At 37.0% G+C, this 15,338-nt stretch overlaps 1 protein-coding gene across 4 annotated transcripts in view; it reads left to right on the top strand.

The window, feature by feature from the left end:
- FHIP1A (FHF complex subunit HOOK interacting protein 1A) overlaps positions 1-15,338 on the top strand; it is an 82,784-nt gene that overhangs the window by 45,659 nt on the left and 21,787 nt on the right. For 3 of the 4 annotated variants that reach the window (XM_063422665.1, XM_063422666.1, XM_063422664.1), the window contains 4 exons: positions 2,559-2,771; positions 4,171-4,797; positions 9,394-9,552; positions 11,666-11,752. In XM_063422665.1, coding sequence (XP_063278735.1) covers positions 2,670-2,771; positions 4,171-4,797; positions 9,394-9,552; positions 11,666-11,752 — 975 coding nt within the window. In that variant the 5' untranslated portion in view covers positions 2,559-2,669. Of the gene's footprint in view, positions 1-880; positions 958-2,558; positions 2,772-4,170; positions 4,798-9,393; positions 9,553-11,665; positions 11,753-15,338 lie in introns of those variants that run through there. The other variant, XM_063422667.1, reaches the window with a different exon arrangement.

Raw genomic sequence — 15,338 nt, 5'->3', positions numbered from 1 at the left:
GTTAAATAGGTTTGGGTCGCCTGTGTGTGGTAGCATCCTAGAGCTTTGTGTGCATCTGGAGAGTCTTACATCACTGATTTTTATCAGAATCTGTGAAGAATGCCATAGTCTCCTTTATTGTTGTTTATTATCTTAAGTATTGGAGACTGATCTGAGGTTTCTGATTCTGTGCTGCTAATGGAATTCGTCATGTGATAAGTAGATGTGTAATATCAGTTCCTTTTAGTTAAATTCTTAAACAACAAGCAAAGGCTACATTGAAACAGCCTCTAAGTTGTCAAGTGAAAGAACTCATAAATTCCAGAATGGAGCTTGCCTCTGCTTTGTTAATTAAGTTCTCTTACTGCACCTTATGATACCATCTTTAATTACATGATCATATTAGTTTTTCCAAAGCTGCTTGCTTCATGCACAGAAGAGATCTGCTAAAAGGGTGAATTAGGGTTGTAAAGTGAAGGACACTTCCCTGGAGAAGTCTGCTGGACTTCTACCAACATGGAAAAGTTTCTATTTGCATGAGTGCTGGCAAAGAGGAACCAGCAGGAAGTGGGCAGGTGATATGAAGTATATGTCAGTTAAATATTTCTTGGATTATTGGCTATAGTACTAGGCGAAGTACCTAGAGCAGGCTTTTTCTAAATGGCGTGTAAGCATGCATCATGCTTTTCCAGTGTTTCTTGGTAGAAATATTTAGTGCTCAGAGTTGCAAACACATTGCCAGAAATTGTGCATTTAAGGTGTAGTGGTATCCTACTTAAGAAAGTAATGATAAAAGTACCCAGATCCTGGGTCTCTCAAGTTGGGTTCTCAAATCCACTTGCTCCTTTGATCTCTGATTATTTTTGTGTTTTGTTCTGTTTTTCCTCTGCAGGAACATCAGTAGTGTAGAAACAGTACATACAGTTCATTTTCACAGGACTGATTAAGAAGTATCAGTGTACTGGCAGGTGTCGTCAGGTAAATGAACACATGAGCTGTTTCTTAGTGGTTGTGCATGATCCTCTCTGCTGCATCTGGTTCCAGGTTGTTTATAATCTGGGGAGTAGTTTGCATGGAGTGCCAGCTTCATTCTGGAAGTGGTGTCACCCAAACAGATAAAGTGTGCAGGATTTATGCTGGTTATGCTTGCTTCTCCACATACAGAATATGTTATCTGCAAAAAGGATGGGCTAGGTTGTGTTACTTGTATTGTGTGAGAGTGCTTAGCAAGTGCATAAGAAATGCATTGTATATGCTGAAAGAGGCAGGGTTAGGATGGAGGAGGGAGGCTGATTGTGCAACTGAATCTTGAACTTATGAATATATGTGTGTTTATTATATACACAGGGGAGTGCGTAACCTCCTTGCTTGCCTCAGAAATCTTAGCAGTTGTACCCTGTATATTTTTGGACTCTTAAAATGGCAAAAGTCGCTGCTATTTTTGAGACAGGCTGGATGTTTTCCTGTGCAGTTTCAAGAATATAAACAGAGCACGCATACAGGGAGCAGAGATGTCCACTAGAGAGAAAAGATTTTCATCTTTTAAGATATGCACAGAGAAATCCCTTCTATACTGGCAAAGAATTGCTGCATGGGATTTGGCAGCTTATGCTACAAAAAAATTCTGTTTGTTGTTGGGAGCTTTTGGTTGGGATTTTTTCGCTATGGTCCCAAACTGAAATAAATAGAATGCCTAGTTGGTTTGCAAAAAGGAGAATAAAAATGTAAACGTTCTAAAAAGAAAAAGGGGGGGAGGGGGAGCTGTGTGACTTAGATATTGGTGCGTGAGGGAGTAACATGTTCTCTTAAGCCTCTCAAATATCTGCAAGACCTCAATCTTTGTTTCATTTTAACTTTGCCCTGCAGGTGTGCAACTAGTTTGACACTCAGATATCTACGATATTAAATAATGGATGAAAGGAATATTTCAATGTTTGATCCTATTCTCATAGTCCTTTAATATGACATCTCAATTTATTTGGCTTTGGATACCATGAAGGTTTTATCTATTATGTTGTTTGATTTTATTTACTTTGGTACTGATACAGATGCATCCTTCTATGTGAATATGGTGCTCTACAGATGTTTTCAACTGTTTATGATATGATTTCTGGCAGAAGACTTCTAAGAACTTGTAATTATATCTACTGCTGGAAAATATTTTTTTAAAAAAATGGAAAAGTAACCTCTACTTTTTTTTTTACCTGTTCAGTCTATGCAATGTTAGTTACTAAGCAACTCTGAAGAGACATGGTCAGATGGCTAAAGCATCAAAACGAGAAACTAAAAATGCAGTGATATGCATAAAATGTTTATTGCATAAGCTTCTGTTGTGTTTGTTTATTTCAGTAGCACCTTATTTCAGTCACTGATCTCAAAAGTTGGAGCATTATAAGCTATTATGAGCAAAAGTCTAAGATGATCCCATATAAAATGCTTAAAAAAAATTTATCCTCAAACTGAATAAAAAGAAGAAAAGTTTGTGTTCTCTTTAAGTATGTTCTTTTCTGTTAGACACTATAATTTGATGTGTACTGGTATATATGTGTTTCTTTTTGGTTTTGTTTTCTTTTTAACAGATTTCTGTGGGTATCAATCTCACCATGATGCTTGAACATCTGTAGCTCACTGGAAGATTTAGAAAAGAAACTCAGCATGACCTAGTTGGCTCGACCTGTGAAAATTTTATAATGTCCTCTGGAACAAGTATCAGCAGAAATAGGCAGGCTCCCAGCCTGCAGGGTGTTGACCCAGAAACATGCATGATAGTGTTTAGAACACACTGGGCACAGGTAATGTTAATTAGTTTTATTGATTGAAGTAAGCTGCATTAATACAAATTTGCTTCATTCTTTCTTTTGGAATAATCCTGAATTGCTCAGGAACAACTGTCTTTCATGTAGGATGTAGTAGATGACACTGAACTGTCTTTAAAATGCAAAAGTAATTGACCTTTCAAGGTATGGTTAGCCCTTACTAATCACACGTGGAACTCTGGATTTGCATCTAAATTGGAAGTGGTAGGACATGGTGATATCTTATTGAAGGCCTAGATCTTCTTACAGGCTTTCCTATTGATTCATTGTGACTTGCACCCTGTTGCAGACTTCTGCGCTTCTTTTCCTTGTGCTGGGTAAGTCTTGCCTATCCCTTTAAAGTAAATTAGATGCACAGTGCCAAGCTGTATGCACTCTTGTTTATTATGGATAGATGTAGATTATACATTTCAGCATATTCTAAAAATTGTTTGCATGTCATCAGGATTGTAATTGCTTTTAAGCAAAGATGTTTTGCTGTGAGTACCATAATATAAGGTCTTGTTTGCTGCAGTAGTATCAATAACCTAACAATTTAGATAAAATTGATTTTTGTGCTACTGTTCTTGTTGCTCTTTGGCGCTCCCATGAAACCAGCCAGACAAATGGTGGTGTTTCTGAGATGTTTCCAGAGTCAGGAGCCATCATTCAAGAGTCACCTTTTCTCACCTAACTAGTGATGTGTCATTTTAGGGGAGCCACTGTTCCTTCATGGTTTTGTGGCAGTTATCCTCCACAAAAAGGCTAAACACAATGGGGTTTTTTTTCAGACAGTGAACTTTATTGTTTGCATGCACAACAGAATGTAATTCAGGGTTAGAAGTGCTGGTGGTATGACTGTTACTACTATATTGAAAGTTGCAAGAGTATGTGGGCTTCAGTGACCATTTGGTATCATATAAAACATGTCAAGCAAAGAACAGCACTGTGGGCTGCTACGACTCTTACTAGTGCAAATCACCCCATGATACTGATATTCCTGAGCACAGTTACTCTGGCTCAAGAACAGGCCCGTTCATTTCAGTCCTCTGTGACAAACTTGTTTCAAACATCATGGAAACTCCATTTCTGAACACTAAAGAAACCTGTTTTGTCCATGTTTGAGAGAGCCCCTGGTTTTCAGGAATAGGGTGAATGACAAATTTAGGTGCTTATTATAAAAGGAGAACAACAGCAGTGTATTTTTGCCTTGTACATGTCAAATGTGAAGCTTTCAGGTTTTGTCTGTCAAACTTCCTAAATCTGAAAACATAGAAAGACTTAATGCTTTTTGTGTTAAAGAATTTTGATAATTTTTTTCCTTGTAGTGATAGGTGTGTGCGTTTTATGATGCATTCAAGTGCATTAAAACTGATCTGTCTTTATTTCTCTTTAGGTTCTGAAAATCTTAGAGAAGCACGATCCTTTGAAAAATACTCAGGCAAAGTATGGGGCAATCTCACCTGATGAGGCCAGCACTGTCCAAAATTACGTGGAACACATGCTTTTCTTATTAATTGAGGAGCAAGCAAAAGATGCCTCGATGGGGCCTATTCTGGAGTTTGTGGTCTCAGAAAACATCATGGAGAAGCTTTTCCTTTGGAGCCTGCGGCGGGAGTTCACCGATGAGACAAAAATTGAGCAACTCAAAATGTATGAAATGCTCGTAACCCAGTCTCATCAGCCTTTGCTGCATCACAAGCCCATTTTGAAGCCTTTGATGATGTTGCTGAGTTCCTGCTCAGGAACAACCACCCCAGCAGTGGAAACAGAGTTGGTTGTCCTCTTGAACCAGCTCTGCTCTATAATAGCCAAAGATCCTTCCATTTTAGAACTGTTTTTCCACACTAGTGAGGACCAAGGAGCTGCCAATTTCCTCATTTTTTCCCTGCTGATCCCCTTCATTCATCGAGAAGGAACAGTAGGCCAACAGGCCCGGGATGCACTGCTTTTCATAATGTCTCTGTCTGCAGAAAACAACCTTGTTGCAAATCACATAGCAGAAAACACCTATTTTTGCCCAGTAAGTTGTTCCTATTTTACATGGTCTTTAGCACTAAACTAACTCTCTTGTCTGCATTCTTTCTTCCTTTTCTGTCATTTTTGTTAAAGAGGTGTTGTAAGCACATTTGTTTCTGCTAACACCTATTTCACAAATGGCAATGCTGTTTAAACCATCTCCAATGTCAAATGTACTCTTCTTGTTTCCATACCAGTGTCTTGTGTTTTTGGGCCAACACAAGTGTTTTTGCAGTCACACAATTGGAAATTGGAATTGGAATACTGATGGAAGTTATAGCAGAACATAATGGGAGGGAAATCTGTTCTGTCTCACTGTGAGGCACCTTTGAGATTCTGGAGCTGAAGGGAGTGAGAAAGGGGAGTGAGGTGTCCTGAGGTGGTTGTTTCAGGTGGCAGCACAAGTTTAAGCTGGCTCTGCTTCCCACACTGACATCAGTTCGACAGTTCAAACAACAAGAGTGAGAATAGTAATAGTGTTACAAAACCGTCATAATTTTTCAAGAGAAAAGGGAGATATTGCTCTTTGTCACAAAATTGGATGTTTCTGTGGCTGTCTCTGGCTAACCACCATCTTGCTACCTTATTTTCTGTTACAAAACTTGGTAGCACCCTTGCATTGTTACACCTGGCAAATTGATCTTGCTACATGAATAGAAAACTTTTACTTACCTTGCTGTTAAGTAATCTGATCTAACTAACAAAGCTGTGCTACTACAGTTTTAAAGCTAAAGCAGACTGGAATAACAACACCTGCTTCTTCTTCTTCATGCCTTATCACAATCTGAGATGTGCAGTGGGTATGTTCAAACCCAAGTATCATTCTGTACAGAAGTTGCTCTTGTGGGTCATTTTTCTATATTCGGCATGGCTTGCATTTTAATTTGATAAATCGTGAAAAAATGAAGTGGAGGAGAGTCTTACATGGCTACTAAAGCAGAGACCTGTAAAAGAGAGAGCACTAAAATCCCTGCCACTGCTTTACAGCTGCTCCAGCCTTAGGTGTCCATTTATTCTGAGATTGCTTTGAGCAGTAGGGCAGAGCCACACCTGCAGGGTAGGTGAGACCTAAAAATTCCACAACAAAACTTCTAAATGGTTTCTTTTGTCAGTTGTAAATACTGCTTCAATTTGAGACCCCAGTTGACCTTGTTTAATAGGTACTGCCAAAGAGTATCATATTGGTTCTCAAACTGTCCCCAAGACAGATACCATTATTGGATCCACGCTATAACTTCCATAATTACATTTTCCAATTAGTTAAAAATAATAACCAGCCTTATTACACTGAAGATAAAAGCCAGCTTGCAACAGCAGGGAGCTATGATCGACAATCATTCCAATTAGGAAGGTTTCTTGTCAAAATGTGCTAAAATCAGACTTTTCTGAACAGTAATGAGGCTGGCCTAAGTCTATAATAAGACTTTAATGTAATGCCATATATTTAGCTTACTTAGCTTTTTTGAATTTGAGTTGTGATGAGCTGAAAAACAGATTTTTGTTCTGATGGAGGATTTTGTAGGTGTCAGTGACATTGCTGTATATCACTGAAACCAGTGTAAATGTTGCCTCAGGTACTCTGTGTTGACAGCAGAGACATTTTGGGTGGCTCTGTTTTGATGTTATCTCTGTTTCTAGGGATGGGTTGGCATGTAGGGTTTTCTTTACCATGCCTTATTGGATAATATGGGCATCCCCTGGGTGAGGCCTGGTCATAGATCTCTGCTGCCTCATGTACCCAGATCAGTGTTAAGATCTGTGCCAACGTGAACCTGAAGGTTTTCTTGATGCTGTTTTTTGACATAACTTTAGTCAGCAGCTTTTTAAAATCTGGATTGTCCGTAGATCCACGGTATTCAAAACTGTAGCTGAAAAAACTGTAAGGTAGGAAGGAGACAGTTTGCAGTGGGATACATCACTAACAAATGTTTTTAACATGGAATGTTTGGGCAAACTATTCGGTAAAGTTTTCTGATTTTACACCAAATAGTTTTTATCGTGTTTTGATGTGAAATTTTTCTCGATATGGTTGAAGGTATTATCTGTTCAGTGTTATGATAAAAAAAAAAATGTTGCTAAAGAATTTTGAGCAGGTTAATATCTCAAAGTCCCTCACAAAATTTTGTAAATACCTTGCAGCTTAGGAAAACAACTGTTATAGTAGCAGGAAGGATGGCTCTGCAGTGCCCTTGAAAAGTTGCCACTGCATAGAGGTAGAAAGACTGTGGATGCGGGAGGAGACAGAATTATTAAAAGGAAGTAATTGTCCAGATGGCAATAGATTGTGCATTAACAACACATTATAATCACATGATGTGCCTGAAATTACAAATCATGTAGTCAGTGTCTTCTGTGAGTCAAGAGAAAGTAAATAAATCAAATAAACTGGTTTGTCGAGAAACTCATGACTCAATGGTGAGAAAGAAACTGCTGGAGATGCGTGTAAAAGTAGATGAGCATGTAGGGCTGACATGACAAATGCTAGAAGAAGTTTAAAAGGACACTGCTTTGCATAAAACGAAATAAAACCTATCTTGAATTTTCAGGATGTGAATGCATTCATTTCCATCCCTTTCAGATTATTTTTTTTTCATTAATATTTCATTGCTGATTAAAACTCTGTTCTGTTGGTAATTTCTGATGGTAACCCTATTTATACCATATACTTCATGAATGTTTTAAAATATTTTTTATCTAAAGAGATGAAATTGCTTCCTGTGGCTATTCTGTCTCAATGCTTAAGAAACATAATTCCATTTGTGTTGTACTTCATAGCAAAAATAACAGCTCCCTAAACTTTACAGATTTTAGCAGGCTGCATCTGTCACTTCTTACTTCAGTAAGTCTGACAAACTAAAGAATTCAAGACATTGACCGATTGTGAGTTCATTGCTCCTTTTAGTGGAGAGTAGTATGTTTTGTTCAAGGTCAGCTTCTTGTGCTTAAGGGCTAATACCCATATGAAGGAGAAACGTGGATGGGACACAGCTCTGAGAATCAGATTGCATACTGAGAGAGTGCGTTTTTTTTTATGAATAGGAATTAAATTTTAAGCAGACAATGGAAAATCAAGGCTGCATTAGTTAGAAGTTCACAAGACAAACAAATGTCAAACTCTCTCATTGTTGGAAGCCTGGGTTTGTGAGAGTGTTTTTGTGGGTTATGTATAGGTAGTTCTACAAGAGCTTTTTTCTGCGCTCCTCTACTGCGAGAAAGAAAAAAATCCCAAAGAGATTCTGATTGTAGAAGAATGGGATTGTACAAATGAACAATAGCTCAATAGCTTTAGCTTCTCAATTTTTTAAGGTATGTCCAGCTTTGTCCTTTATCTGTGTATATAAAACTGTGTATGTCACTGTACTAAAGCAGTCAATTTCCACAGTATTCTCCCCTCCCCTTTAATATTTGGCTTACTTACCAATGCCAGAATAAATTCATCTTCAAAGTTATGTGAATTAGGAATAAAAAAGTATTCAGAAGGACAGCCTTTGCCTGACTGTATGGATTAAGAGTTACAATTGCTGGTGCTTGTGTGTGATCAAAACCTGATCACCTTCTGTGAACCCTTGGTCTTTGATCTGAACATTGTCAACTGTTTGTTTTCCAGTGTTTTCTAGTAGATAAGAGCTGCATTTCATCTGAGCTTTGACAGTCTAGTCCTGTAGATGCTAAGCAGCCATTTGTAAGAGGAAATATTCTTAGAAGAGTCTGTTGAACGAAAATAAAAAGATTGCCATCAGGCTGAGTTATAAAGTTCCCATTAAAATGAATCATCTTAAAAAATTATTGTGAAGTCATATGAAATCATCTCGGAAGGATACAATCCTAAGTAATATTTAGAAAGTTTCTCACTTCAAATAACTTTACCAATTAAAGACTGCATCTGAAAATACCATACTCTAGCTACATTCAGCAAAATTTAAACACCTTTTTGGAAATATGCTTTCTAAATTTTAACTAAAAATACTCTTCTGTTCTTCATTGATACATTCTACATAAATCACCTGTATAGCTTAGTATTACTGGAAATGTTGTTTAAATAATAACTGATTTCAGACATTTTTATATTTTCATTCCCCGCCTTCAAATAAATAAGTAAAAAGGGAAATTATGAACCGCCATATTTACTTTTTTTAAAGTAGATTCAGCTGAGTTTGGGTGCTTGGCAATCAAAGTGTGGTCTAAGTGAGGCTGAACTTCATTTTTGTTGATCAGGCACTCTCCCTTTCTATTTCTGATGTTTCATGCTTCTGTGTGAAATGACTTCATACATGTTTGAGCAGTGGCATTTGAATCACCAATGAAAGACAAGCAATAGATAATGGCATTCATGGCTGTTTCTAAAAGAGACTGAAGGAAAGCACAAAATAAGTTCAGAAAAATTTAAAAATAAGTTATAACTTTGGATTAAAAAAAGGACACCCCGATTTTCTCCATCACTTTGTCCTAAATACCAGTACCAATACTTTTTTGAAAGGAAATTAAATTAATCTTAACATTCCCTTATGTTACTAAAACTAATAGGAGAAACCATTTGTGGTACTACCATTCAATCAGACAGTTGGAAAGTTAACTTACTTCTTCTGTTTCTGAAATACAGGTGCTAGCAACAGGACTAAGTGGCCTCTATTCATCTTTGCCTACAAAGCTGGAAGAAAAAGGAGAAGAATGGCACTGCCTGATGAAAGATGACTGGCTTTTGTCACCAGCCCTTGTACAATTCATGAATTCCCTTGAATTTTGCAATGCTGTGATACAGGTAACTGAACAGAGTTAGCCTGTTCTTTAGAAGGAATAGTAAGTTGTATCTCCTGCAGAAGTTTTTAAGTTATAGATTTTATTTATTTTTGCTAATGGCATGAACTATTAAAGTTAGACTAAAACAAGCTGCTTATAAAATGAATGCCTTGTGCTGTCTGTCCTGGTTGTAAGTATGAACTAATATATTTGTGGTTTTCACGTGCCAAATGTTTCAAATGAAAGATTGATATTACATTACATAATTGTGTTAAAAAAACCACAAATATTTATTGCATTTTAGTACCACTGTTGATCCTATAAGTAAATTGAATGCCTTTACATGTGGGAAAATGTAGGGTTTATATGTGTTTGTTTAAGCTCTTGTAACACTGTACAAAAGAAAATAGTCTGTTTTGCCTGTTGGTGAGTACAACTTAAAGAAAGCCTTAGAAGCAGAATTATTTAGGTCTCCTCCTAGAAGTAGAAATTCAATTTAGATTGGCCTGTTTTGAATCTGTTCTCTTCTTCCAGGGTTCTGTTTCAGTGCTTTGCTCCCTCAGTATTTTTTTTCTGATTTAAATGTAAAATAAAACTCTTGTCTTTATATATTGTTTTTAAGGCATAAATACTCAGTAGAAACCAAATCCACTATTTCATTAAAACAGGATATAAATTCTACAGAAACTGTGGGTTTGTGTTATTTGAAGGAATGTGCTTGATAAAATTGAAAATTTGGTCACATTTACTGTTAAATAAAAGATTTGTTTCAGTGCAATGCGTGCAAAGTATAGCAAAGGAACTGATAGACTGTTAAAGCCTTGAACAAGCAAAAATAATAGTAGCTGTCATTGTTCAAATGCACTATACAAGATTTTTAGCATGTTTAAACATGAAGGGGAGACAATGTTAATTTTGGTGTCTAATCAGAGTTATTCTACAGTTCTGTGTTTGCAGGAGATCATAATTGATGCCTTTATTGTAAAAAAAATTATATAAAGGGCACTGCAGAAAAGTGAAAGAACGTGTTATTTTAAAAACACTGTTCAAATAGATGCACAGTGGTTAAGGATAGCGGCTGACATGCAGAAAGAGCACTTTCTGACTGCTGCTTGATTGTGTCTGTATAGTCTTTGGCTGACTTGAAAGCTCAGTTACTGTAGGAATTTTTGCTTTGCTCATGGTCTGGTCTCTCTTTACCCAAAAACTTTGGCCAGAGATTAAAAAAGAGCAGTGTAGCTAAGACCTCTTGCCATTTACTACCTTTTCCCTGGACCACAACATAGGAAGGGTCACTCTTTTTCTTCCTTTTACCAAATTAGTATTTCCAAGTTAAAGGAAGTCTGGTAAGAAGTGCAGGTTGGAGAATCTATTGGACACCATGTATAGGCTGTGACACTCCAGTCTTTGTGAACTTCCAACATAATATATTGGCATTGAAAGCTTCTGAATGGAATTTTGGTTTGCTTTTTATATGCATGAGTTGATATGGTTTTGTTGCAAAGACAAAATGAATGTTTAATTATAAAAGTAAAATTTTGAGTTCTAATAATATTTTGAGGGGCGTTGTTTGTTTGTTTTAAAGCTCTTAACCATCCCATTGAATGAATTATGCAGGTTTTGCTGTAATTTCTATTTGTTTTACAGTGGATGAGAGAAGGGTATGTGAACAGTGTATTTTTTACCCCATAGCTAGAAAGTGTTTTGGTTTGCCTACTCTTGAATTTTAGGAGAGCAGCTGTTCTTTATTTTAGAAGGACAAGTTAACAATGGCAAATCCACCTTCAAGTGACCCCAACAGGGTTGCAGGAGCTGAATTTAGAAATTCAGATCTTGGTTTGATACGTGGCTATATACACTTTTCTGTCCTTCCATTCATCTTTGTCAGCATGCAGGAAGATTGAAAAGCCGTGTCTCTAAGTTTGGCAGACTTACTGTAATTAAAGATGGTATGTGTATTTCTTTGTAGAAGAAACAGTTGCTAAGAGCCCGAATCATATCGAGTGCTGGTGAGAAGGATGAATGAATGTCTTATTAAATGGGAAGGGGTTTTGGTAGTGAATAATAGCATCCTGTACCCTGTCTTTTAAATCTCACTGGAACTGTTCTGTGTCTTTCTCTCCCCACCCTCTTAGGTGGCACATCCCTTGATACGCAACCAGCTTGTGAATTACATTTACAATGGATTTTTGGTGCCCGTAATGGCTCCTGCGCTCCATAAGGTCGGTGACAGCTGCAAGCATGGCATGAAAGAATAATGTGAAAAAGTATTATGGAAGATCTCTGTGTAAAGATACTACCAGATGTATTGCAGTAGTGACTTCCATGCAAGTCAGTACGTTTCTAGACTAATTTTCCATCCTTTCATTCTATATACTTTATTAAGCAACATACAGGTATTTCTGAAAATCTTCAAAATTTGTAAGTGTAATGAAGAACCAAAATGTTTGTGTTGTTCCAGACTCATGTATCATCAGAAAAGCAGTGATTTCATCATGGCAGACATGTTTCCATGAGCATTTCTTTTTTTCTAAATGAATTTTTTTTCCAGGCAGATGGCCACAAGGAAAATGTTTACTCAAGAGATATACTAGTCTTTGCAAAGTTGCCATTGTTTTGTAGTTCCTTATATATTGGGTAGAGTTATTTTCCTAGAGTTTAGTATCAGTTTTCTAATGTATGTGAGTGCAATTTATGTTACTTTAAAGAAAAGAAATCCATTTTTCCTTTGAATTTTTGGGTTTACCCTTTGCAAAATATGTCACCAATGTTAGTGAATTATATATTTACTTTATTTTGCTTAGGTGCCAAACAGCTACATTTCCAACTGTTGCAGAATATGTCAATTATGTCAATTCCCTCTCCCTGAAAATGTTCAAGGCCAGGTTGGGTGGGACTCTGAGCAGCCTGGTGCAGTGGAATGTGTCCCTGCCATTGGCGGGGAAGTTGGAACTAGATGATCTTTAAGGTTCCTTTCAACCCAGGTCATCATATGGTTCTGTGGATTTTATTATTTATTTATTTCTGTGATTTTATTAATTATCAATGTCTTCGTTTCCCTGTGAAAGAACACCTTTTCTTCTGAGGAGAAAATGTAGGTACAGCTGAGAGTAAAAATCCACAAAAAGCTTCCAGAAGCAAAGTAAAAAATTGCTTTTGTAAGGCCTCCTAATTCTCATAAAGCCTACCAAGCACAAAGCATTGCAGCTGTTCCATTTTCTGGAGGACAGTGAAACTCCGTACCCTGCTTGCTTGTTCATAACTTGTTTCAATAGCACACACAATTCTTCATGGTAAGTAGTCACCAAGAAAGTCATAAGCAATATAGAGTCTTTTTCAATGATTTGGCAGACCTCAAACACTTAGGAATCTGATGAGGGTTGAAGTAAAATTTGTCTGGGATCCAGATCAAGGCTGTAGTCTGTCCTGAGGTAGTTCACCTCACCTGGCAGTAATTTTTTCTATTTCTGTATCTGGACTTAATCCCTTACCAAGACTGGGAATTAGAAGTGAAAAGCCTAACCAGTTTTAGGTCAAGGTTATGGATAATGAGGGAGATACAGAATGGATTCTAGTCTTAGTGGGTACTATTTTATCTCTGAAGTATTTGAGACTAATCTTAGATTGTTTTGAATACTGCCATGCCTCTGAAAGCCATTCTTATCAGTCAGTAAATCTCCTGACTCCTATTGGGTTGATTACTTCCCATTATTTTAATGTTAAATAATTTAAAGATGACTGTTGTGATTCCTTTTTTCCTTTGATGAAAATTATGTTTATATACTCTGAAAATGGGTTAAATCATATTTCTCTTGAGAATGGGGATATTGGCTAACTTAGGTGACCTTCAAAGCCTAGATCTTTCTCGAACCCATATACTCTGTTTGGTGCCTTGTTCTTCCAATAATAAACATTTCCCTGATTAGCATTAAAATTGACTTCTTCCTCATTAAAAATTAACTTACTGTGTATAAACTTCAAATGATTTTAATGGAGAAGATGGATTGCACCATCTAGTGGATCTGATACAAGGTTCTCACATCTTTTGCTATAGAGTTTTGGTCTATAGCAAAAGGAATTAAGCACATTGAGGCACGTTTGCCCTCTTCAGTCTTTCTGTCCTGTGCTCCATGTTAATAACAGAAAATAAATGTTTTGCCTTTTTGCTTTTGGGACATACGTCTATGCACTATGATAATTATGCTGCAACAGCTCTTCCATACATTAAAATAATTTCTAGTTGCCATTGAGAACATTAATGCTAAGGGGAAGAGTGGACTTTGAAAACTGTACCTCCCATTTGGGGACTTAATGTTGTAATTAACCTTGAGGTTAATAAAAAAATTGGAAGGGCCAAAATGAGAGGCCAGATGTATCATGGCAGTTTTTAAAACAGAAGTTCTACCAAATGGATCTTGATTTTTTTTCTTTTCAGCTCACTGAAGTTGGTTTGGTGTCATAAAGTCTACTTATGGCTGAAGATTTGAATTCTAATTCAGTCATTCACTTTGGATTTTTGTGATTCATTCTGGCTTCAGTTCAAGTACAGTGTGAAATGGAGCATGGTATTGCTGGTTCCTGATTAGGAACACAGATCAATGCAAGGTTAAAGGGTGGTAAAAGGAGATGATGATTATTACTGGTACATCTTCCTAAGGTGTTTCTATAAATCTTATTTCTATAATTTAACTGGTGTGGAATAGCTGCTTCTGATAATTCTTGGTGGTAGGAAGGAAGGAAGCCAGTCAGTCAGTCGGTCAGTCTAGACCTCATGTGGCATATTGGTCTTAACAACCCACATCCAATCTGGCACTCATGGTTCAATCTTAATGTACGAGTTGAAGGGAGATGAACTTCTGGCTCTGCTTTTGAACAGCTTGGGCAGGCAGACTACTACAAACCTGATCTTTCTGTACTGTATTCTAGGTTTTTCTACAAGAAATATGTTCTGAGGAAAACAATTGCTCTGTAGCAAGACACAGACTAGCATTAATTGTTTTTGCAAAGACAGTTCCAGTCAGGAATGGAATTGGACTAGGTATCTCCAGAGGTTCCTTCTAACCCTAGCTATTCTGTGATGGAGTACTGTGATGTCTTTAATATATTTTGTCACCAGGTCCCCATCCCCATTCAGCAGTGAGCATGCATTTTTCATGATCTTTCTTTTCCTGTTGAAGCTCTTCTTCAGCTCCAGCTGGGCTTTGGCTTTCCTGATCCTTTCTCTGCATACTCAGGCACTTCCATATTCCTCTTGGGTCACGTTTCTATGCTTCTGTCTCTTCATGTTTCAGACTTTTAGGAGCTCTTAATTCATCCATACAGACCTCTTTACTCCTTTCCTTGATTTCCTTCTCTTTTCACAACTTTAAACATCTGACTATCAAACAAGACTTTTGGTAAAAGTAGCATAAAAATTTCAGTAAGTAGAATTTCATTAAAAATTGTTTAGAGTTTTAATATGTGGTTCAAAACTTTAAGATATGTTTATCTGTGATTGTGAAATGTTTGTAATATTTATGGAAACAAGTAGTAAGCTGTGTCTTATGAAAATTTTGCAGATTGTCTCCCTATAAATACTAAAAATGCACACAGTTCACTGTGTGAATGAAGCAGTACAAGACTGTTGAGGATTAAGATGTATTTCAATGAAAAAGTCAGGGGGTGGGGAGACCAATATATTTTTCTTGGTGTGATTTTTCTGGTTTTATCTTGGGAAGCTGGTATGGAGTTGAAAAAGGAGTTCTCTAATTAAGGTTTTTTTCCAGTTAAGGAAGTTTCAAATTGATTGGGCAAGCTAGCTAGCTTGAA

This window comes from Prinia subflava, chromosome Z, assembly GCF_021018805.1.
Source record: "Prinia subflava isolate CZ2003 ecotype Zambia chromosome Z, Cam_Psub_1.2, whole genome shotgun sequence".
Classification (NCBI taxonomy): Eukaryota; Metazoa; Chordata; class Aves; order Passeriformes; family Cisticolidae; genus Prinia; species Prinia subflava.
The sequence above is the reverse complement of the archived record's forward strand: the minus strand, read 5'-3'. Positions and strand labels throughout refer to the sequence as shown.